The 22,833-nt window shown below is 55.3% G+C and overlaps 1 protein-coding gene and 1 long non-coding RNA gene across 2 annotated transcripts in view; both read left to right on the top strand.

Moving 5' to 3' along the window:
* The window catches only part of LOC142929339 (uncharacterized), a 335,621-nt gene extending 315,611 nt beyond the window's left edge, over nucleotides 1-20,010 (top strand). Inside the window, exon 2 of the long non-coding RNA XR_012945621.1 lies at nucleotides 19,211-20,010. This is a non-coding gene — a long non-coding RNA (uncharacterized LOC142929339). The remainder of the gene's footprint in view (nucleotides 1-19,210) is intronic.
* LOC116947107 (prostaglandin E2 receptor EP2 subtype-like) overlaps nucleotides 1-20,010 on the top strand; it is a 48,831-nt gene extending 28,821 nt beyond the window's left edge. Inside the window, exon 2 of the mRNA XM_076070489.1 lies at nucleotides 14,712-20,010. Within this exon, the coding sequence (XP_075926604.1) occupies nucleotides 14,712-15,479 (768 nt within the window). The 3' untranslated portion in view covers nucleotides 15,480-20,010. The remainder of the gene's footprint in view (nucleotides 1-14,711) is intronic.
* Nucleotides 20,011-22,833: the final 2,823 nt, after the last annotated feature.

The following is a 22,833-nucleotide window of genomic DNA, read 5'->3' on the forward strand; positions in this document are numbered from 1 at the left end:
CTCTGCGACTATATAAATATCTGCAACCTCGTAACACCGTCGCACAGGCCACGTGGAGCCGAGTAGAGAGAGAGAGTCAAGGAGGGGGAAGGGGAGGTTAGGGCGGAAGTGTGTCCACCAACCCCTCCCCCCCCCCCCAGAGAAGAGGGCATGGCTCAAGATGGGCAGCAGCGAGAGACGAGGAAGAGGAGGAGGAGTGAGTGGAGAGAAGCAATGGTCAGCCTCCTGTATAGGTGCTCGCTGACAGCAAAGGTCTATTAAGTCTATAGGGAGAGTCTTTGTCTTTGGTGGTGATTGTGGTGATAGTCGTGGTGGTGGTGGTGGTAAGTCTCAGTGACACGCTGTTACCATGGTCCAGGATGGTCCCGCTACTTTGGGATGCTCGATCCATCCCATTTCTTGCTCGGCGTGGCCGGAAACCCACGGCACAACGGGCGACAATCAGACGAGAAACGATCATCGCCATCGTCCACCACCACCAACCACCTCATCCTCCTCCTCCCCCATCGTCATCATCATTCCAATTGTCGCTCCGTGATGATTCAAAAACGTGTTTTGCAATTGTTGTTTAACACGGAACCTGAGAAATGAGCCGGATGAAGGACAACAGGGGAGGGGCAGGGAGGCGCATGAGGAACGCACTCGGCGTGGCCTCACCGAGCCCGCGACTTTCACCTCTCCGCTCCGCGCTCTCTCTCTCTTGTTCTGTTGCCTCTGTTTCCTGGCCTCCTCGACACCCCCCCCGCCCCCCACAATCCTTGCCTCCTCCTCGCCGACGCCCCCACGAACACCCCCCAAGCCCCCCACCCCCCTAGCCCCCCCCCCACACGCCCCTAGCCCTCCCCCCACTCCGTGCCCGCTCGGTTTAGGCTACGTGTCTCGTTTATTTGTGCGCTTCTTTTACTTTCCTATGGCGACCTCGGCACTGACAGCTCCGCATCCTCGGGGAGCAATGTGGGAGGAGAGGGGGGGGGGGTGAAGGATTTGCGAGAGCGGCAGGTCCGGGGTCAAACACAGGTCAAAGCCAACATGTCAAAATCACCGCCACTGCGACGCATTGCGGGTTGCCAACTTGCCATCTGGATTTGGCGTCTGTGTGCCGGTGGCAGCAGGAGTTTATTGGCACTGAGATCTCGCACCTTTGCCGCGGTGCGGTGTTGATAAGTATAAGACCCCGGTGCTTGGCTGAGAGAATGTGTCTGGGTCTGGTCTGCAGTGGAAACGGTGGCGGACCCTACCACTCGCTCGCCAACCCACTCGCTCAATTAGCCGCTCGTTCACAAAGCCGCTCGCTCATTTCACCCGGTCATCCACCCACCCACCCACTCACTCATTCACCCACCCCCTCACTCAGTCACCCACTTATTCACGCACCCAGTCACTCACCCACTCACTCCCCCACCTACCCACCCACTCACTCAATTACCCACCCGTTCACCCAGCCACTCACTCATTTCACCTCGTCATCCACCCACCCACTCACTCATTCACCCACCCCCTCACTTACTTACCCACTTATTCACGCACCCAGTCACTCACTGACTCCCTCAACCACTCACTCCCCCACCTACCCACCCACTCATTCACCCACCCACCCCCTCACTAATTCACCCATCCACCCCCTCACTCATTCACCCACTTATTCACACACTCAGTCACTCAATCACTCACTCTCCCACCTACCAACCCATACACTCAATTAGCCACTCGTTCATCTAGCCACTCACTCATGTCACCCACTTATTCACCCACCCATTCATCCACCCCTTCGCTCACTCACCCACGTATTCACTCACCCACTCACTCACCCACTCACTCACCCACTCACTCCCCCACTCACTCCCCCACCTACGCACCCACTCACTCACCCACTCACTCACCCACTCACTCACCCACTCGCCCACCTACTCACCCACCAGCCAGGGTTGCCACCTATCCTGGTTTGACCTGAAAAAGTCCAGGAATCGGCGTCTGTGTTCTGGCAACGCGAGTTGATTTATAACCGAGATCTGGCAACCGGTGTTGCGTGTGCTTAACTTCATCGGAGTAAACAAGCACAGTTGTTAATAACAGACCCCACCGTGCTGACATCTGTCCGGGGTTGTCTGCGACCAAAGTCGCTCTTGGAAAAAATTGTCCCTTAAACTCAATGGGCGCACTGATGGTAGCGATGGTTGGGGTGATGGTGGCGATGGAGGCGGCGGTGGGGTGATGGTTGTGGTGGTGGCAGCGGTGGCGATGGTGGTTATGGCGGTTGTGGTGGTGGTGGTGGTGGTGGCAGTGGTGGGTGGCGATGGTTGTGGTAGCGGTGGTGGTAGCTCTGGTCGTGTTGTTGGTTAGCACGCGGCACTACGAACCTTGCAAACCGGGTTCGATTCCCGCTCACGGCCAACACCAGTAACGATGATCTGAACCGGTGCTGGGAGTGTCCTAGATTGACTCAGCCTCAAATGAGTACCTGGTGCTGTGTGTAAACGTCACTGCCCGGGAAAGACAAAGGCGGCCTCTTAAACTCAATGGGCTTTACTCGGGAGACAAACACAATGCTGATTCCAATTCTGTAAAAAAACAACAACAACAACAACACGTGGCAGATCTTTCCCGCACGCCACGCACAGCGACTTCGCTTCCTTCCTTCTGCTCGATCGCAGAGCCGCCGCGACCCGCACCGCGCTCACCCCGCACGTCATAGATATTTGCGGTTTGAATTCCCACGTCCGTCCGCCCCTGGATAATACTGCGGGGTGTATTCAGTGTAAAATACTTCCCGGCGCATCGTCGACCACCGCGGTGAAGAGCAGAGTGCGATAGATACACGTAACGGGGAGACGACGAGAGAGAGAGAGAGAGTGGAGATACAAAGAGGGATAGAGGAGATGACAGAGGAGAGAGATAGGTGAGAGAGCGGGCAAGGAGAGATAGGCAACAAGAGAATAAGGAGCGGGTAACCTGCAGGCTCTGGAGCCGCATGTGGCTCTTTAAAGACTGCCGCTTTGTGACAGTTGTTTATTGAGGACCACCGCCGTCTCGTATTCACTCACGTGTGCATTGTACGGCTCTTGAAATACAGGGTGCTTCAAAAAAATGTGAACACTTCGGAGAATTTGCAACAACGCCACGAGAAATGTGCTGCTGCCTCCGGGCTCTGTAGACCACCTGGTGAAGATTCCAGGCCACGCGTTGACAATGATGGTTTTTTGAAGCTATTAACATACATTTGTTATCACGTCACAGTGTATGATTAATTGTCCGTTCTTTTTACATTAAAAACGATAGTCCCATATGAGTGTTAAAAAAAGAAAATTAAGCACCCTATATTGAGAGTTTCTTTAATCTATATACCGAATTCGAATATCATAATAGCTCTTCTTGCTCTGTTGATTTCCAACCCCTGCTCCTGCGTGTGAAGTGGGACAGGAGATGAGGAGAGAGAGATGAGACGCACAGAGGAGAGAGATGTAGGAGATACGGAGAGAGATTAAGATAGGAGAGGAATGGGAGAGTGATCGAGAGCGTTTAAAGATGTGGTAAGTTCTGCCAGTCATCTCAGTTAGTCAACCCATAGGTCTGTCCCGTGACCTCCTGGTGCACCTAGCCTGGCACAGCAGTCAATCCATGGCACCTGCGTCTGTCCAGTGACCTCCTGGTGCACCTAGCCTGGCACAGCAGTCAATCCATGGCACGTGCGTCTGTCCAGTGACCTCCTGCCCGCAGAGAGGCTTCGACACTGCTCGTGGGGCCTCAAAGTGCACCTGGCCTGGCACACGAGCCGTAGTGGCGAATGGCGGCTGTGTGTTGTGGTTGATAGAGAGCAAGTGATGAAAGTGGCAGAGAGAGAGAGGGAGAAGTGAGAAGTGCCAGTAAGCAAAAGCACTGGAGTCGATTTCGATGCAAAGTCACATCGAGCACAGCGTCACGTGCGCACGTCACAAACGCTACCCGCACGTGACGCTGCACGTGGCACGCGCAACACAAACACCGCGTCGCCACGCCGCGCCACGTGCGACTAATGAGCTCGTTTTAAAAAAAAAAGGTAAAAATTAAGAGCGCCGTTTGCGCTGGCGTAGAGGGCTCCGCCGGCCCCCTCCCACCGTTCAAGCAGCACGCGCGGCACCGGGGTGGAGCGCGTGCCCCAGCTGGAGCCGTGTCTCGAGCAGGCCCCTCGCGACTTTATCACCATAGGGCAGCAGTCAGTGTCGCCTCTCAGCGTCTCTTTCCTGGCCTTGCACGCTGTCGTCTTTGCTTGGGGAACGGCAAGATCGCGGCGCCTATTAGCCGGGTAAGGCACGCCACCCCCGCATGTGAAACTGCTGTTGTAAAAAGGCACCGCCAGTCTCCTGAACATGGACCCCCCACCCCACACAAGCCGGAACATTGGGTTGGGGCCAGATTTTGCCCTGGCTTCGCAGACAAACGCACACGAGTTCGGTGCCCCTGGGGAGATTTGTCCGAGGGCACCGTCCAGTGCGCAGAGAGAGAGATGGGGGGAGATACAGAGATGAGGGAGAGCGCAGGTGAGGGATAAAGAATGGTGTAGGAGAGAGAGAGAATTGAGCGAGCCAGTCAAGTGAGATAGAGAAACGAAGCCGTGGTAGCGAGAGACGTGAGGATAATTGAGAGAGTGCGGCGATATTTTGAGAGGAGAGAGAGAGAGAGCCATGGGGGAAGAGGGCAATGGAGAAAACGAACGAGAGATAGCGACGTGGGAGAAAGAGAGGGGGGGGGGTGAGGAAGTGAGCAGGAAGGAGCGAGTGAGAGAGGGCGAAGGGGAGGGGTGCAGGGCCCCCCACCGTGCCCTCCCCCTCGGTCCCCCACCCTGGATGTCCGCTGCGCTTATTTAAGCTGCGCAAATGAAATAAACCTCGCGTTACCCGCGCGAGAGAGTAGCGGGGGGGGGGAGGAGGGCGTAGGGGGGAGGGGGCCACGCGAACCGCCCCCCCTCCCGCCTCCCTCCCCCCTCATTAATCACCTCTGAGTGGCTTAATGTGTGGCCTGAGAGACGGGAGGGGGGGGAGGGGAGGGGCTGGGTCATGGAAAGGATGTGGGGCGGGTGATGCTGCTAGGAAGGTAAAACGAAGTTCAGGGTTGAGGGGAGACTATGGGGTGGGGGCGGTGGTGGTGGTGGTGGGTGGGGGGGGGTTGAATGGTGGGGAGGGGGGGGTCGAGGGGGGCATTTGAGGTTACAGCAGTAGCCCGGTTAACATCGGGGATGCGTTCCTGAAAGGCGCGGAGAGGAATTTCGGAAGCGTCGGAATCTTGATTTAGATGCAGGAGGGGGAATCCGATGAGCTATGAAGCCCTTATTTTCCCACGCATGTCCAGTAGGGGGCGCGGGGTCAGCAAGTCACAGCGACGTCAATCGAAGCGATGTACAGGGTCGTCGTTAGTGGTGGTGGTGGCGGCGGCGGAGGCTGAGAGGCGACGGATAACGAGTAAGGACAGACGATGCTGTCAGTGAGCGACGTTCATCAGGAAGCGGTGATGGTGATGACGGTAGCGGTGATGGTGATGACGGTAGCGGTGATGGTGATGACGGTAGCGGTGATGGTGATGACGGTAGCGGTGATGGTGATGACGGTAGCGGTGATGGTGATGACGGTAGCGGTGATGGTGATGACGGTAGCGGTGATGGTGATGACGGTAGCGGTGATGGTGATGACGGTAGCGGTGATGGTGATGACGGTAGCGGTGATGGTGATGACGGTAGCGGTGATGGTGATGACGGTAGCGGTGATGGTGCTGACGGTAGCGGTGATGGTGATGACGGTAGCGGTGATGGTGATGACGGTAGCGGTGATGGTGATGACGGTAGCGGTGATGGTGATGATACTAGCGGTGATGGTGCTGACGGTAGCGGTGATGGTGATGACGGTAGCGGTGATGGTGATGACGGTAGCGGTGATGGTGATGACGGTAGCGGTGATGGTGATGACGGTAGCGGTGATGGTGATGACGGTAGCGGTGATGGTGATGACGGTAGCGGTGATGGTGATGACGGTAGCGGTGATGGTGATGACGGTAGCGGTGATGGTGATGACGGTAGCGGTGATGGTGATGACGGTAGCGGTGATGGTGCTGACGGTAGCGGTGATGGTGCTGACGGTAGCGGTGATGGTGATGACGGTAGCGGTGATGGTGATGACGGTAGCGGTGATGGTGATGATGCTAGCGGTGATGGTGATGATACTAGCGGTGATGGTGCTGACGGTAGCGGTGATGGTGCTGACGGTAGCGGTGATGGTGATGACGGTAGCGGTGATGGTGATGACGGTAGCGGTGATGGTGATGATACTAGCGGTGATGGTGATGATGCTAGCGGTGATGGTGATGATGCTAGCGGTGATGGTGCTGACGGTAGCGGTGATGGTGCTGACGGTAGCGGTGATGGTGCCGACGGTAGCGGTGATGGTGATGATACTAGCGGTGATGGTGCTGACGGAAGCGGTGATGGTGATGACGGTAGCGGTGATGGTGATGATGCTAGCGGTGATGGTGCTGACGGTAGCGGTGATGGTGCTGACGGTAGCGGTGATGGTGCTGACGGTAGCGGTGATGGTGATGACGGTAGCGGTGATGGTGATGACGGTAGCGGTGATGGTGATGATACTAGCGGTGATGGTGATGATGCTAGCGGTGATGGTGATGATGCTAGCGGTGATGGTGCTGACGGTAGCGGTGATGGTGCTGACGGTAGCGGTGATGGTGCCGACGGTAGCGGTGATGGTGATGATACTAGCGGTGATGGTGCTGACGGAAGCGGTGATGGTGATGACGGTAGCGGTGATGGTGATGATGCTAGCGGTGATGGTGATGACGGTAGCGGTGATGGTGATGACGGTAGCGGTGATGGTGATGACGGTAGCGGTGATGGTGATGACGGTAGCGGTGATGGTGATGACGGTAGCGGTGATGGTGCTGACGGTAGCGGTGATGGTGCTGACGGTAGCGGTGATGGTGATGATACTAGCGGTGATGGTGATGATACTAGCGGTGATGGTGATGACGGTAGCGGTGATGGTGATGATACTAGCGGTGATGGTGATGACGGTGATGGTGATGACGGTAGCGGTGATGGTGCTGACGGTAGCGGTGATGGTGATGATACTAGCGGTGATGGTGATGACGGTGATGGTGATGACGGTAGCGGTGATGGTGATGATACTAGCGGTGATGGTGATGACGGTAGCGGTGATGGTGCTGACGGTAGCGGTGATGGTGATGATGCTAGCGGTGATGGTGATGATACTAGCGGTGATGGTGATGATACTAGCGGTGATGGTGCTGATACTAGCGGTGATGGTGCTGACGGTAGCGGTGATGGTGATGATACTAGCGGTGATGGTGATGATACTAGCGGTGATGGTGCTGACGGTAGCGGTGATGGTGATGACGGTAGCGTTGATGGTGCTGACGGAAGCGGTGATGGTGATGATACTAGCGGTGATGGTGCTGACGGTAGCGGTGATGGTGCTGATGCTAGCGGTGATGGTGATGATGCTAGCGGTGACGGTGATGATGCTCGCGGTGATGGTGATGATGGCAGTGCTGATGGTGACGACGATCGTAACCTGTGCGTATTGCGAGCCGCGTGCCTTTCCAACATCACAACCCAACACCCCAAGTGATGGCAGCACCGGCTGGAATCTCACGAGAGAGACAGAGCGAGAGAAACTGATAGAGAGAGCGAGAGCGAGAGAGAGACACACAGAGAAAGTGAGAGCGAGAAAACCCGAGAGAGAGAAAGTGAGAGAGAGTGAGAGAGCGCGCGAGAGAGAAAAAACGTGAGAGCGAGAACCGCTGTTGCGTAAACTCACAGCAGGAATCACTCGGACAGGAACTCGGGTCGTCGGAGGCAGTGGCCAGGTGTTGGATCTCAATCCCCGGAATCACGCGGGATGGGAGTGGGGGGATCCGGTCCCCCCCCCCCTCCCCCCGAGCCCTCCGCGACTAATGAACCGGTTAACGAGGAGGGAAGAGCGGTTTTCACGACCTCCTGACTCCTCTGGCATCTTAACCCCATGGGCGCTCTTCCTCCGGCTAACCTCGTGGATTCACACGGCTCTCGGTAGGGGACGGGGATGGGGTGGGGGGGGGGGGAGATGGGGTGGGGGGAGATGTGGTGGGGGGAGATGGGGTGGGGGGAGATGTGGTGGGGGGGATGGGGTGGGGGGAGATGGGGTGGGGGGGGATGGGGTGGGGTGAAGTCTCCACTCACCTCTCTCCGGAGTTGCCCGCAGCCCTCGCCGTGTGTACGCTCGGGATGGATCGGGATGCGCAGTTGTTGTTGTTGTTGTTGTGATTCGCGAGGCGTGTCAAACGTGCGTACGTGTGTTGAACTTCTTCCGCAACCGTGCCAATCGGAGGTGCACGTGGTTGGTGGGGGTGGGGGTGTGGGGAGGAACAACCAAACTAAGCACAACAAAGCCGTCTTTAAAGAAGTGAGCTCTTTCGATCGAAGACACGCGGCTTTGTTTTGTTTTATTCTAAAGCATGAGTTAAACCGGCCGCGTGGGGGTGAGCTTATCGACGAGGGCACTCTCGCTCCTCGTTCATCATCCAAGGTCTGATGTCCGGCGCACGTGCTAACTGAAGAAGGGCAATCCCCCGAAACGTCGCCCTCCCTTCTCTACGTTTGCGAAACGTGGACCCCTCTAATGGAACATATTCGCCGGTTAGAAACACTTAGGCTGGCCTGCCTACGATCAATCCTGAGTTTAACCAGGCTGGATTGTGTGAGGAGCTCACAAATCCTTTAAAGATCTGGACAAAGTCCCATTGGTGAGCTCCTCCGGCAGGCAAGGCTGCGATGGCTGGGTCATGTAGCCCGCATGCCCAGCCACCGCATGCCGAAACAGCTTTTGTTCGGCCGGATCGAGGGGGCTAAACGGCGCGGCACGGGCTAGAGAAGAGATGGAGTGATGTGGTACAGGAGGACGTGGAGCTGAGTGGACTTGCCGATGACCGGTACCAGCGGTGTCAAGATCGGCCTCTGTGGAGGAGGCTCGTGAAGGACGCTGCTACTGGGCAGTTGGAGGCAGTCGCCCTCCAACAACAACGGAGGGCGGAGGAGCGACGCTCACAACAACGAGCGGAGCGCCGGGTGGCTAAAGCACAGCAGGTTGGCACAGCAGGGGGCACAGGTGGTGCATCAGCCAGTCGTCTCAGTCAGTCGACCCGTGGCACCTGGGTCTGCCCCGTGACCTCCTGCCAGCGGGCGTTCGACACTTTACGTGGCCTCAAGGTGCACATAGCCTGGCACAAGCGTCGTAATGGCGAATGGCGGTTGTTGTTGTACTTAGGTGGCCAGCACCACGCCCGGCCGCCTTTGTCTCCCTTGAGGCGATATTTGAGAATGAGTTGACCTAGAGGTCAACTCATCTCCTCCTCATCATCATCATCATGATCCTCATCATCATGATTCTCATCATCCTCAACATCATGCTCCTCATCATCATCACCATCATCCTCTTCGTCGTCATCATCATCCCCCTCCCCTCTCGAGGCGACGAGGAGCAGAACTCTTCTTGCTCGCCGACGCTCGCGCGCGAGGGCAGCAATAAATTATTTATATAGTGCCCATCTATTTTTTTATTTATTTTGACAGCTGAGCTTCTCATCCGGAGGGCGGCCAAAACCCCGGTGGCCTCAGGCTGGGCCGCATTGTAGCGAGAGGACGAGAACGACAGCGTCAACAGGGCAACGTGTCTCTCTACGCCCACCACTCTGCTCCTCATCACTCCTCAGAGCGCTCACATGCGGGACAACTCCAGCTGACAACCATTCGTGCGCGCGTATTTCTCTCTGTCTGTGTGTGTGTCTGTCTATCTCTGTCTGTCTGTCTGTCTCTCTCTGGCTCTTTCTTTCTGTCTCTCTCACTCTCTCTTGCTCGTATTTATTCCGTCGATATCACCGATTCTGAACTTTCCATTACTTGTCTACCCTAGAAGCCGCTCTCCATGCTGATGCTGATGCTGCTGCCACGGCTGACACAGCCAATGCTGTTGCCACGGCTGACGCTGTCATTGCTGCTGTCACGGCTGACACTAACAATGCTGCTGCCACTGACACTAACAATGCTGCTGCTACTGACACTGCCAATGCTGCTGCCACTGACACAGCCAATGCTGTTGCCACGGCTGACACTGACATTGCTGCTGCCACGGCTGACTCCGCCAATGCTGCTGCCGAAGGAGCCGCATGAGCCCTTTCCGTTACCCCGCTCCTCGTCCAGCCTAGGGGACCCCAGGCGGGAGCTGTCCCCGTGCGGCACAAGTTCATCTCTCGCGTGACAGGGGAAGTGGGGAGGGGGGGTTGTTTCTTGTGACATCGGCGGAAACTCCGGAGGAGGCTGCGGGACGGCGAGCAGCCCCCCCTCTCCACCCCCCCCCCCCCCCGCGTGGCCAATCGACGTTCAGAGGCCGAGGAGTGCGAGAAAGTGGTGGTGGCGGCAGTGGTGGTGGTGATGGTTGTGGTGGTTGAAGTAGTGGCGGTAGTGGTTGTTGGTCGTGGCTGTTGTGGTGGCAGTGGTGGCGGGTCCGTGGCTGCGCAGTCACGTGTGTCGTCAATGCACCGACCCACATGACAGTGTGCTGACCGTTGTGCCACTAATCCACCCGTGGCTTTATATATTCAAAAATGTATTTGTAACGATGATTGATCAACGCCAATATTGACTCCGCACGATGCGTGACCATCGAATGATTCACATTGTGTGTCCGTGCTGCCACGTCCTTCCAGCGCCTCTCTCGTGCGGTCTCATCGCCCCCTCCGCGTCTCCTCCTCTGCTTGGTCGCCCGACCTCTGGGGGCATCTCTGCGGCCCCGGCTTGGCTGGCCTAACCTGCTCCTCCTCTGCACTGCACACCACGCATCCCACCCATCATCATTTCCTCCTATTCCCAACCTCCAAGTTGCCTACCCCATCCTCCTGCTCCTTCATCCTGCACATCACGCGTCTCAATCCCCCCGCCTCTCCCCCACTTCTCCCCTCCCCCCCATCACAGCCCCCCCCCCCCCCCCCGCTCTTCCTGATTACATCTGCAACACTCGCCTGGCCATGATGAAAAGGGTATTCAAGGTTGCGCCCACTGCAGAGAAAAATAAACCCGTGTAGCAGCAACAATAATAATAATGCGAACAATAATGGAGTTCTTTTTTCATATTTTGTGCCGGCCCAATTATTTGAGAAAGCAAAATAAATACGCATCGAAGCGTGGAACCAAGAGATCTATAAACACGGTGGTGCTGGATGCGAATCTCTGCCGAGAGCTCCCCAATTCGCCCATCGCTCCCGCGAGGTCGCATCAAGAGTTTCCGCACCATTACCTGCCTCCTCCTCCCTCCTCCATCCTGCTCCCTCCCTCCCTCCCTCCCTCCTCCTCCTTCCTCGTCACCGTCTCAATCGCTCACTCCTCCGCCCGCTTGCTCGCCCGCTCCGCTCGTTAGGCGACGACAGCAACACCGGGGTCAGCCTCGCCATGAAGTCCCTTGTGAGCTGTGGCGGTGCCGGGGTGATTCGGGGTTCAGGAGGAGGGGAGGGATTCTGGGGGGGGGGGGGGGGGGGGGTGTTGTGGGAGGTGTAATTGCTGAGTCGGGACTGATGAAAAATCTTGGGCTCGAATCTGGATTCCAGGCTGCCCATGGACGATTGGAACCGGGGTCCTTGGTGCAGTGCGAGTTGGGAATCTCGGCCCGGTCGCCGATGATTTGCGAAGAGGCTCGTGGACTCACAGAGACACCCTCGGACTCGCGTAGAGGCTCGCGGACTCACACAGAGTACCCACTGACCTGCATAGAGACTCACTGACTCACATAGAGACCCATTGACCTGCATGGAGACTCATGGACTCACACGGAGACCCACTAACCTGCATAGAGACTCACTGACTCACATAGAGACCCATTGACCTGCATAGAGACCCACAGACTCACATGGAGATCCATTGACCTGCATAGAGACTCACAGACTGATATGGATACCCACTGACATGCATAGAGACCCACAGATTCAGATAGAGACCCATTGACCTGCTTAGAGACTCACAGACTTACATAGAGACCCATTTACCTCCTGAGAGACTCACAGACTCACATGGAGCCCCTCTGACCTGCATATAACTCACAGACTCATATAGAGATCCATTTGCCTGCATAGAGACTCACTGACTCACATAGAGACCCATTGACCTGTATAGAGACTCACATAGAGACCCATTGACCTGCATTGAGACTCACATAGAGATCCACTAACCTCCTTAGAGACTCACAGACTCACATGGAGAACCAATGACCTCCTTAGAGACTCACAGACTCAAATGGAAACCCAGTGACATGCATAGAGACTCACAGACTCACATGGAAACCCACTGACATGCATAGAGACTCACAGACTCACATAGAGACCCATTGACCTGCATGGAGACCCACAGACTCAAATGGAGACCCACTGACCTGCATAGAGACTCACTGACTCACATAGAGACCCATTGACCTGCATAGAGACCCACAGACTCACATGGAGACCCACTGACCTGCATAGAGACTCACAGACTCAGATAGAGACCCACTGACATGCATAGAGACCCACAGACTCACATAGAGACCCACTGACCTGCATAGAGACTCACAGACTCACATGGAAACCCACTGACATGCATAGAGACTCACAGACTCACATAGAGACCCATTGACCTGCATGGAGACCCACAGACTCAAATGGAGACCCACTGACCTGCATAGAGACTCACTGACTCACATAGAGACCCATTGACCTGCATAGAGACCCACAGACTCACATGGAGACCCACTGACCTGCATAGAGACTCACAGACTCAGATAGAGACCCATTGACCTGCATAGAGACCCACAAACTCACATAGAGACCCACTGACTTGCATAGAGACCCATAGACTCAGATAGAGACCCATTGACCTGCATATAACTCACAGACTGCCATAGAGACCCATTTACCTGCATAGAGTCTGCTGAAAGAGACCCATAGAGGTGCACAGAGACTCACAGACGCGCACGTAACAGGCACGTGTTGTTTGGCGTTGTGTATCGTTCCCCGCACACATTTCGTCATTTCTCCTGCACGGTATCCATGCCGCAGCCTGGGTCTTAGCCCCGCCCCCCGGCTCCCACCCCCTCCCCTTCATTGAAAGGCTTTGCGCGGGCGGGGGTGGAAGGATCCCAGGGCTCTCGCATTGTGTTGGGGACTGCCAAGGAACTCTTCACCCCCCCACCCAACCCCCCGTAACACGCACACCGTCGTAATAATAATAATAAAGTAGCCGCTATTCTGGTTTGCGAAATGGAATTTCCGCACTTGGAGGCTGAGAGAAGAGGAAGTGTTGGGTATTTCTTTAGGCGTGCGTGCAGGGTTGAGAGATTTGGTTTTTTTTATTGGCTTAATTTTTGTGTGTTAAGTTTTACTTTTAAAGTTTTACTTTTGCAAAACAAACAAAAAAATCTCCTTCGCTCGGGCGCCCTTGCCAGAGCACGGCCACTGCTGTCTGTAGTGGAGGTAAAGGCGCAGCCCCTGCAGTTGCTCTCCTCGTGCCACTGCTGTCTGTAGTGGAGGTGAAGGCGCAGCCCCTGCAGTTGCTCTCCCCGTGCCACTGCTGTCTGTCGTGGAGGTAAAGGCGCAGCCCCTGCAGTTGCTCTCCCCGTGCCACTGCTGTTTGTCGTGGAGGTAAAGGCGCAGCCCCTGCAGTTGCTCTCCTCGTGCCACTACTGTCTGTAGTAGAGGTGAAGGCGCAGCCCCTGCAGTTGCTCTCCCCGTGCCACTGCTGACTGTAGTGGAGGTGAAGGCGCAGCCCCTGCAGTTGCTCTCCCCGTGCCACTGCTGACTGTAGTGGAGGTGAAGGCGCAACCCCTGCAGTTGCTCTCCTCGTGCCACTGCCGGCGGAAGGAACCTCCACCAGAGAGAGCTCGAGAGAGAGCCTCCCTCCTCCTGTAGGACGTGTTCTTGGCCTATTCTTCCTACTCCTCCTACTACTCTTCATATTCTTCCTATTCTTCTTACTCTTTTTCCTACTCCTCTTTATAGTGAGAAGAGGTTTTCCCATTTTTTCTGGCAACAAAACAGGTGTTAAGATGTTAAAACACCAGACTGAAACCTTTTACGCCAAAACGCCTTTTTGGCGTCCTCTGGCCTAACACCGTTTGGGACGAGGCTCAAAAGAAAGCTGTCTCTGGTGTGTACCAATTAGTTTCAAGGACAATGCATTCATTATCAGAGTTTGTTTTTTGTTTGCATTCTGACCACAAGCATTGTGGTTAATGCAGACATGGTTCCTTGTAAAAGGTTTCAGTTTGTTGTTTCAACACCTTAACACAACAGTTTTGTTGCCAGAAATAAAGGGAAAAAACCTATTCTCATATTTTTGTACTGGCAAAGGAGGTCCCATGATGTAGCTCCTCTTCTTACTGTTCCTACTCCTCCTACTCTTACTACTCCAACTCCTCATACTACTATTCCTACTCTTCCTCCAGCATTAGTAGAGCCAAGCAAGCCTGACTCTACCGCTGCTGCTGCCGCTGCTGCCGCTGCTGCTGATGAGACACTGGAGCGTCGAAACTGGTCCAGACTTTAAATGACGCAGGAAAGGCCGTGTTACTGATGGGATGTGTACAATTATTACTTGTGCTGTTGTCGTCCAGTTCACAACATTTCGCGTCTGTCTCTGTCTCCGTCCCGCCCCCTACCAGATCCGCGCCTTCATCAACGCGAGCGGCGCTCCGGCCAACGAGGCCCTGGACCTGCTCGGCCTGCGCATGTACACCATCACGCCCATCCTCGACCCCTGGATATACATCTTCTGTCGCAAGTCGCTGTGCCGGCGGCTCTGCGGCCGCTGGGCCGGCTCCCGCAGCTCCCGCAGCTCCGGCAGCTCCGGCGGCGGCGTCGGACGCGGGGGCCGCCTCTGCGGCGACGCGTCTCGACGCCGGCGGCGGCTCAGCGGCTTCGAGCCCGATCGAGAGAGGACGGACGCGGCGCCCTCGGTCGTCGCCGCCGATCGCTCGCCGTGCTCCACCTCGTCGCCGTCGCTGGGGCCGAGGGGCGAGAGGTACCGGCAGCAGCCACAGCAGCAGCAGCCGCAGCAGCAGCCTCTCATCAACGGAGGGGCCCCGAAAGCTCCAGAGGGGCCCGCGGCGGCGTCACCGCCGCCGCCGACGGTGACGCCGAGCGGAGGAGCCGCCGCGGTGGCCGCGACCGGTGGCGCCGCTCGCCCAAACGCCGCTCCCGCCCCCGCCCCCGCCGCCACCGCATCGCTCAACCGCCGCCACTGCCTTAGCGACAGCCGCCGTGACGACGATAGCTACGACGACGGTGACGACGGTGACGATGGTGACGATGGTATTGTTGATGTTGACGAGCACGGGATGGGCCCTGGGGATTCGGGCGACGAGCTGGCGACGGTCGTTGCCATCGTGGAGGCGGAGGAGTCGAGGCGAGTGCCGGCGTTGACCACGTGATCTGCCCGGCGGGGGGGGGGGGGGGGCTGATCGCGGCTCGTGGCGTGTCCGCGTGCGGGACGTTTTCGTGTTTTAATTTAAATTTGTGGGTTTGTGTGTGTGTGTGCGTGTCTTTTTTTTACGCAAAAAAATCGACAACTTTTTTTCAGAGTGGGTGGATGGGTGGGGTGGGGGGGGAATAAAAACACCTAAAAAGTGATATTAATAACATTAATAATAATGTAAACAATGTTAAAGGCGCGGCCCCTGCAATTGCCTGCTCGAGCCGCTGCTGACGGATCATCCTCCGCTAGAGGGAGCGCGACAGAGCCCCCCCGCCCCGCCCCGCCCCGCCCCGCCCCGCCCCGCCCCCACCTCCAGAGGAGGGTACTTGTGGGTCTACTTCACGCACGCTGGCCAGACGTCTCCCGGTAGGTGTGAGTACCCCACGCTTTTCCCCACCCGCAACGCGAACCTCGCCTCGTCGGGCCGAACCGGCGGAACAGATTGAAATACCGCTGGCTGGGACAGAGGGCCAGGCCACTTTCGAGGGCTACTTCCCTTGCTATTTTACGCCCGCCACGCCGGGGAGATCTGATTGGAACCGGCGGCTTCTCTGGATCGCAAGTCCCAAGTGTGCCGGTGGCGCGGCGGTTAGCACGCTGCGCCATTAATCCGGCGACCAGAAAGGTTCGATACCCGACCACGGCTAACATCAGTGGCGAGTGATATCTCAACCAGTCCGGGTACCCGCCCCCTCCCCCCCCCCCCCCCCCCCCACGACTCCTCCACCCTGTCTTCTGTCTCTAGTGCACACTGACCAGCGCGGTGAAGTATGCTCATCAATCCCCGTGACCAACAACAGCGTGGGAGGGAGGCCTTCATCCAGCAGTGGACTGAGAAAGGGCTCTCAGTGTATTAGTATTATTATTATTCTTTACATCCAGCGTGGATGAAGCTGTGGTCTGCCGTCATCGTCGTCGTCGCCGTGTGTACAGGGTAGACGAATTTAGTACCACATCGTGGGAAGTCAGCAGTGACTGTGTCGTGTCGATGGATGGACTGGCCGCCTCCATGAGAATGTGGAATTCCCCCGCACGGGGGCTCTAGGCCAGCAGTGGTAACGGCGGCAGAGAGCGTGGATGATCTAGGTCTCCATGGGTTAAGCCAGGGGTGGGGAATCTTTTTTTCTGCCAAGGGCCATTTGGATATTTATAACATCATTCGCGGGCCATACAAAATTATCAGCTTAAAAATTAGCCCGTTATATTTGTCGTCAAACATTTAATTAACTCACCCCTAATGTGATGGCTGGAGCTGCTTCTCTTTTGGCGAGGCGTGTGATGATGTCAGCTGGTGTTGACGACGTTGCTGCTACTCGCAACTGCTTTTCCAGGTTTGCTCCGAGATTTATTGAATTTCGAGTCCCGCCTGCGGTTGCCTTGGCAGGGCCAGACCTAAATTATTTCGCGGGCCTCACGTTTACCACCCTTGGGCTAAGCGAAGTTGGGCCTGGCTATTGTTTGGATGGGCGACCACACCTTACATGTGCTCTAGACTGCTGCGTAGCGACCCTTGTGTGTAGCAGTGGAGTTGTGCATCGCAATCCGCACTGTTATACTCCACTATGCTCCCACGTCTATGCTCCCCGCCCTTCACCGACACGTGCTAACCTGCGTGGTGAAGTATGGTCATGAATTACGGGACCCCCTCCCTCCGTGAACCCGCACGGCGTGGGGGAGGCCCTCATCCAGCAGTGGATTAACTAACGTGGCTGTGCATGTGCAGGCAGATCTGCCGGCGCGCGTGCCCTGCAAGCAAAGTTTGAGTCTGCGTTCAAACCGCTCATTTAATTTGCGTTTGCAAAATCTGTTTTGTCTAAACAACAACAAAAACAAATGCGAAGAAATTACTTCTTTTAATTCGTAACTTATTTCTGTGCGGGGGTTCAGATCTCCTGAACTAAATGTGTGTGTTGTACATCCCTCCACCACCCGACACGGACAATTACAAGGTGTTTCAAAAAAATGTTGACACATACATGGGATCATCGTTTTTAATGGAACATAAAACCGATAATAATACATTGTAACATGATAACAAATGTATGTTAATAGCTTCAAAAAAACGTCGTTGTCAACGCGTGCCTGGAATCTTCTCCAGGTGATCTGCAGAGCCTGGAGGCAGCAACACATGTCACGTGGTTATTGTTGCAAATTCTCCGAAGTGTTCACGTTTTTTTTAAGCACCCTGTCATCTAAAGTTGTCACGTGACGAGCAAACGCGCCCAAATGATTACCGCCTCAGCCGCAGAATCATATTCAGAATATTTATCAACACTGGAGGAATCCGATGAGCTATGAAGCTCTTTTTCACAGATGTCCAGGAACAACAACAACAACAAATACAATACAAACAACACGATAGCAGCGGCATGCAGCAGCAGCGGTAGTGTTGGCAGAGCGATCCGCACACATTTTAACAATTGCCGAAACAATTATTTGGCTGTGTGTCGGGTGGAGGTGGGGTGCACGACACACACAAGTTGCGACTTTAATATTAACGTCAACGCCAACAGCAGCAGCCGCAGCGTAACGATTATCAGCGTGAGCGATGATGATGATGATGGTAGTCGTAGTATTATTGTTTTTTGGTATATTGATGGTCATATTTGCAGTATTTATTGCGTCTCGAAAACTCGAAATATGGAAGCCAAGTCATCGTTTCTGATATGGAGCGGTCTCTGGGAACGAAGCAAAGCACCGACGTAGAGCAGAGCCCTCCCCCCCTCCCACGCGTGCGCAATTGAAGGGTAAACACATTTTATTGTGTGTGTGTGTCGCTGTGTGTGTCGCTGTGTGTGTGTGTCGCTGTGTGTGTGTCGCTGTGTGTGTGTCGCTGTGTGTGTGTGTCGCTGTGTGTGTGTGTGTCGCTGTGTGTGTGTGTGTGTCGCTGTGTGTGTGTGTGTGTCGCTGTGTGTGTGTGTGTCGCTGTGTGTGTGTCGCTGTGTGTGTGTCGCTGTGTGTGTGTGTGTGTCGCTGTGTGTGTGTGTGTGTCGCTGTGTGTGTGTGTGTGTCGCTGTGTGTGTGTGTGTCGCTGTGTGTGTGTGTGTGTCGCTGTGTGTGTGTGTTGCTGTGTGTGTGTGTCGCTGTGTGTGTGTGTGTCGCTGTGTGTGTGTGTCGCTGTGTGTGTGTGTCAAGAGCGATAGTGTAGCGGTTAGCGCGCTGCGCTATGAACCTGGCGACCCGGGTTCGATTCCCGCTCACGGCCAACACCAGTGACGATTATCTGAACCGGTCCCGGGCCTCCCCTAGGTCGACTCAGCCTCAAATGAGTACCTGGTGCGGTGTGTAAACATCGCCACTAGGGAGACAACGGCGGTCGGGCGTGGTGCTGGCCACCCACCCCTTCGTGTACCGTTCCGGCCTTCATAGGTGCTCGCTAACAGCACTTGCCCCTACAGTCTGTTACAGGCTATATGGGGGATCTTTGTCTTTGTGTGTCAAGAGCGGTGGCGCAGCGGTGGTGTAGCGGTTAGCGCGCTGCGCTACAAACCTGGCCACCCGGGTTCGATTCCCGCTCACGGCAAACACCGGTGACGATTATCTGAACCGGTCCTGGGCCTCCCCTAGGTCGACTCGGCCTCAAATGAGTACCTGGTGCTATGTGTAAACATCGTCACTGGGGAGACAAAGGCGTCCGGGCGTGGTGCTGGCCACCCACCCCCTCGTGTGCCGTGCCGGCCTTCATAGGTGCTCGCTAACAGCACTTGCCCCTACAGTCTGTTACAGGCTATACGGGGGATCTTTATCTTTATGGCGCAGCGGTTAGCTCGGCGACCGCCGAGTTTGATTCGAGTGACGGATATCTGAAGCGATGGACATTCCCGCTCGGTAAACTCAGCCTCGGATCAGAATCTGCGGCACGGGGTGCTGTAAACGTCGTCGCTGGGGAGACAAAGGCGGCCGGGCGATGCTGTGTGTTGGGCACACATCTCTCCCTGCCTTCGTCAGTACTCGCTCTCAGCACTTGCCCAAACCGTCTGTCTGGCTGTACGGGGAACCTTTATCTTGCGTGTCATCGGCGCTCGCTAACAGCACTTGCGCACGCCGCCTGTTCAAGGCTACACGGTGGCTCTTTGTCTAAATCTCGAGCTCTGCTTCGTGAGCCGCTGAGAACGCCGCGAAGGAATGTCAACGCACGCGCATACGGCCAAGGGCACGTCCACGGGGAGGAGATGAAGCGATGAGACGTGGAGGCGGATAGCTTGATATGTTACATTGTGGCGTTGGCTTGGGAGGGATGCCTTCGTCCCAGCAGTGGAATGATCATGGCTAAGGGTAAAGGCCATGATGATTGTGATGAGCATCACGACGTACGGACGGTCATCAATCCCAGTTTTCTGAATTGTCCCTGTAAGGGCTGTGATGCTGCTGCTGCTGCTCGGATCGGGGAATGGAACTAAAAACAGACGGAGACGTCGCATTCCATGCGCCTCGACTTGGCATGAAGAAGAACGTCGGACGCAGCATCACAACAACATCAATCACATCACAACAACAACAATCACATCACAACAACATCAATCACATCACAACAACAACAAACCCCAGAGAGCTGAGCACGGGGTTCAACTGGCGAGGTGGAGGGAGCGTGCCAACATCACCAACTTCGTCAACATCATCATCGTCAACATCATCATCAGCGCCAACATCGTCAACATCATCATCGCCAACATCGTTAACATCGTCATCATCGCCAACATGGTCAACATCGTCATCGTTATAATATTGGCTATCGGCATCCCCATTATCAGGTATTAATTTGAGGCTTGGATCAACAACAACAACAACCGCCAATCGCTACTCAGTGGCGGTGACGTCACCACGGCGCTTGTGCCAGGCTAGGTGCACTTTGAGGTCACGTGTCGCAGTGCCGAAGAGCGGTTGTCAGGAGGTCACACGTGGCAGACCCAGCAGGTGCCACGGGTCGACTGACTGAGACGACCGGCAGATGCACCACCTGTGCCAACTCGCTACGTTTTATTCCACCCGGCGCTCCGCTCGTTGTTGTGAGCGTCGCTTCTCTGTCCTGTCGCTGGAGGACGACCGCCTCCCAACTGCCCAGAGGCAGCGTCCTTCACGAGCCGCCTCCTCCTCCTCAACAAAGGCCAATCTCGACACCGCTGGTACCGGTCATCGGCAAGTCCACCCAGCTCCATATCGGTCCATCTCTTCTCCAGCCCGTGCGGCGCCCGTCCAGCACCACCCCCCCTCCCCCTAACCGCTTGGGCGTGCCGTGGCTGGGCATGCGGGGGGGGACGGCTACAATGACCCAGCCAACGCAGCCTTGGCCCTGCTGGGATCGTACACGGACGCACGCACGCGCAGGAGGGCCTCTTCATCCAAACGCGACCATGAACCCGTTTTCCCCCTCAACGACCCCGCCCCCAAAATATGTATAAATAAATAAGCCTCTGTTGCCCGCACTTAGGATGACCGGAATGCGATCCATCACGGAACGTCTGTCTAACGTTTGGCCCCTTCTCCCAAAGAGGCAAGGAATGTATTCCATAAGATGGGCCTTGGGGGGAGTGGGGGTAGGGATGAGGGGTGGGGGTTACGAGGGGGGGGGGGTGGTCAATAAATAAATAAATCGCGCTCGTGGCTCGCGTGTGATTTCTCCACGAAACGTAAAGCCGGGCTCGGCTTACGGAAGCCACTTAGAGGAGGGAGAGAGGTTTGACCAGAATATTATAGGGAGGGTTAAAAATAAAATAAAATAACAATCCGAGACGGCGAGTGAGAGAGACGCGAGAAGGAATTCAGTGGCAGTGGCAGGAACGGGGGTTCTGGAATTCTCTTTTCAACTTCATTCTTTTATTTTCCACTCCGCGACACTTAAAAGAGTGCCCATTATACGGCAGACCGTGGAGAGATGTGAAACTCAGCCGTGGCTCTGTGGTTAAAGAAAACAAAATAATAATACCTGCGCCCTGTGTGTTTATATTATATATAGGACATATATATCGATCACCCGGTGGGAACGCTAAGTGTCGTGGTTGGCGTGCTGCGCATGGGCTATGCACCCAGCGAAAACGAGTTCGATTCCCGCTCACGGCCACCAACACCGGTGACGATTATCATCATCAATCATCATCATCAATCATCATCAATCATCATCATCTCCACTGCCAACCGTCGCTGTCTAACCACCACCACCACCCAGTGGTTAGACAACTTGTCTAACAACAACTACCCAGTAGTTAGACAACTTGTCTAACCACCACCCAGTATTTAAACAACCACCACCACCACCCAGTGGTTAGACAAGTTGTCTAACCACCACCCAGTGGTTAGACAATCACCATCACCCAGTAGTTAGACAACCACCACCACCATCACCCAGTAGTTAGACAACTTGTCTAACCACCACCACCCAGTAGTTAGACAACTTGTCTCACCACCACCCAGTAGTTAGACAACCACCGGTGGTAAGACGGGCGAGCTCACTCACTCTGTGGAGGTCTTCTCTCGTGACTCACCTGTTCCACCTAAACGCCCACACTTTCCATCACCTGTTCCACCTGGACGCCCACACTTCCCATCACCTGTTCCACCTGCACGCCCACACTTTCCATCACCTGTTCCACCTGGACGCCCATACTTTCCATCACCTGTTCCACCTGCACCTCCACACTTCCCATCACCTGTTCCACCTGGACGTCCACACTTCCCATCATCGTGTGACCCAGTGGGACTCTGGACTTGGCAGTATTTCTAGTTCCTAACCTCGTGCATGGCGCACTGAGACCACCGGATAAATTGCGCCTTATAAATGTAAATAATAACAAGTATTACCATCACCATCATCATTATAGTCATCATTGCCGGAGTTCATCACGCATCGCCACTGCTCCCTAAGTCAGACGGATGCGCTCCGAACGCAGCCTCAAAGCGGCGAGTTGATTCGTCTTCATTTGTTTGGAGGGCGGGTGTCAGAAGAGGAGTGGGTGGGGACCGCCTGGTTTCAATAACAGTAACGTTGTTGTTATTTTATATAAGTTTTGATTTTGTTATGTATATATATTTTAAAAAGTCGTATCGGTTTTCCGGCAGCAAACTTTCCGCCGCTGAGAGTTAACCGCGTGCAAGCACGGTGGCGAGCAAGATTGCGAAAAAGCGAAGTCATCAGTCAAACTGAATATGATTCTCCCGGTGGTGGTGATGGTGATGATGATGGAGTTCGTGGTCGTGGTGGTGGTGGTTATGGAGATCGTGGCGATAGTGGTCGTGGTTTATTTCAAAACCTTGACCACCGTGGATTTGATGTATGCGTAAAAAAGAAACGTGCCAAAATCATAGAAAATATAGCT

Source organism: Petromyzon marinus, chromosome 29 (assembly GCF_048934315.1).
Source record: "Petromyzon marinus isolate PM22_M1 ecotype Great Lakes invasive population chromosome 29, UKy_Petmar_22M1.pri1.0, whole genome shotgun sequence".
NCBI lineage: Eukaryota > Metazoa > Chordata > Hyperoartia > Petromyzontiformes > Petromyzontidae > Petromyzon > Petromyzon marinus.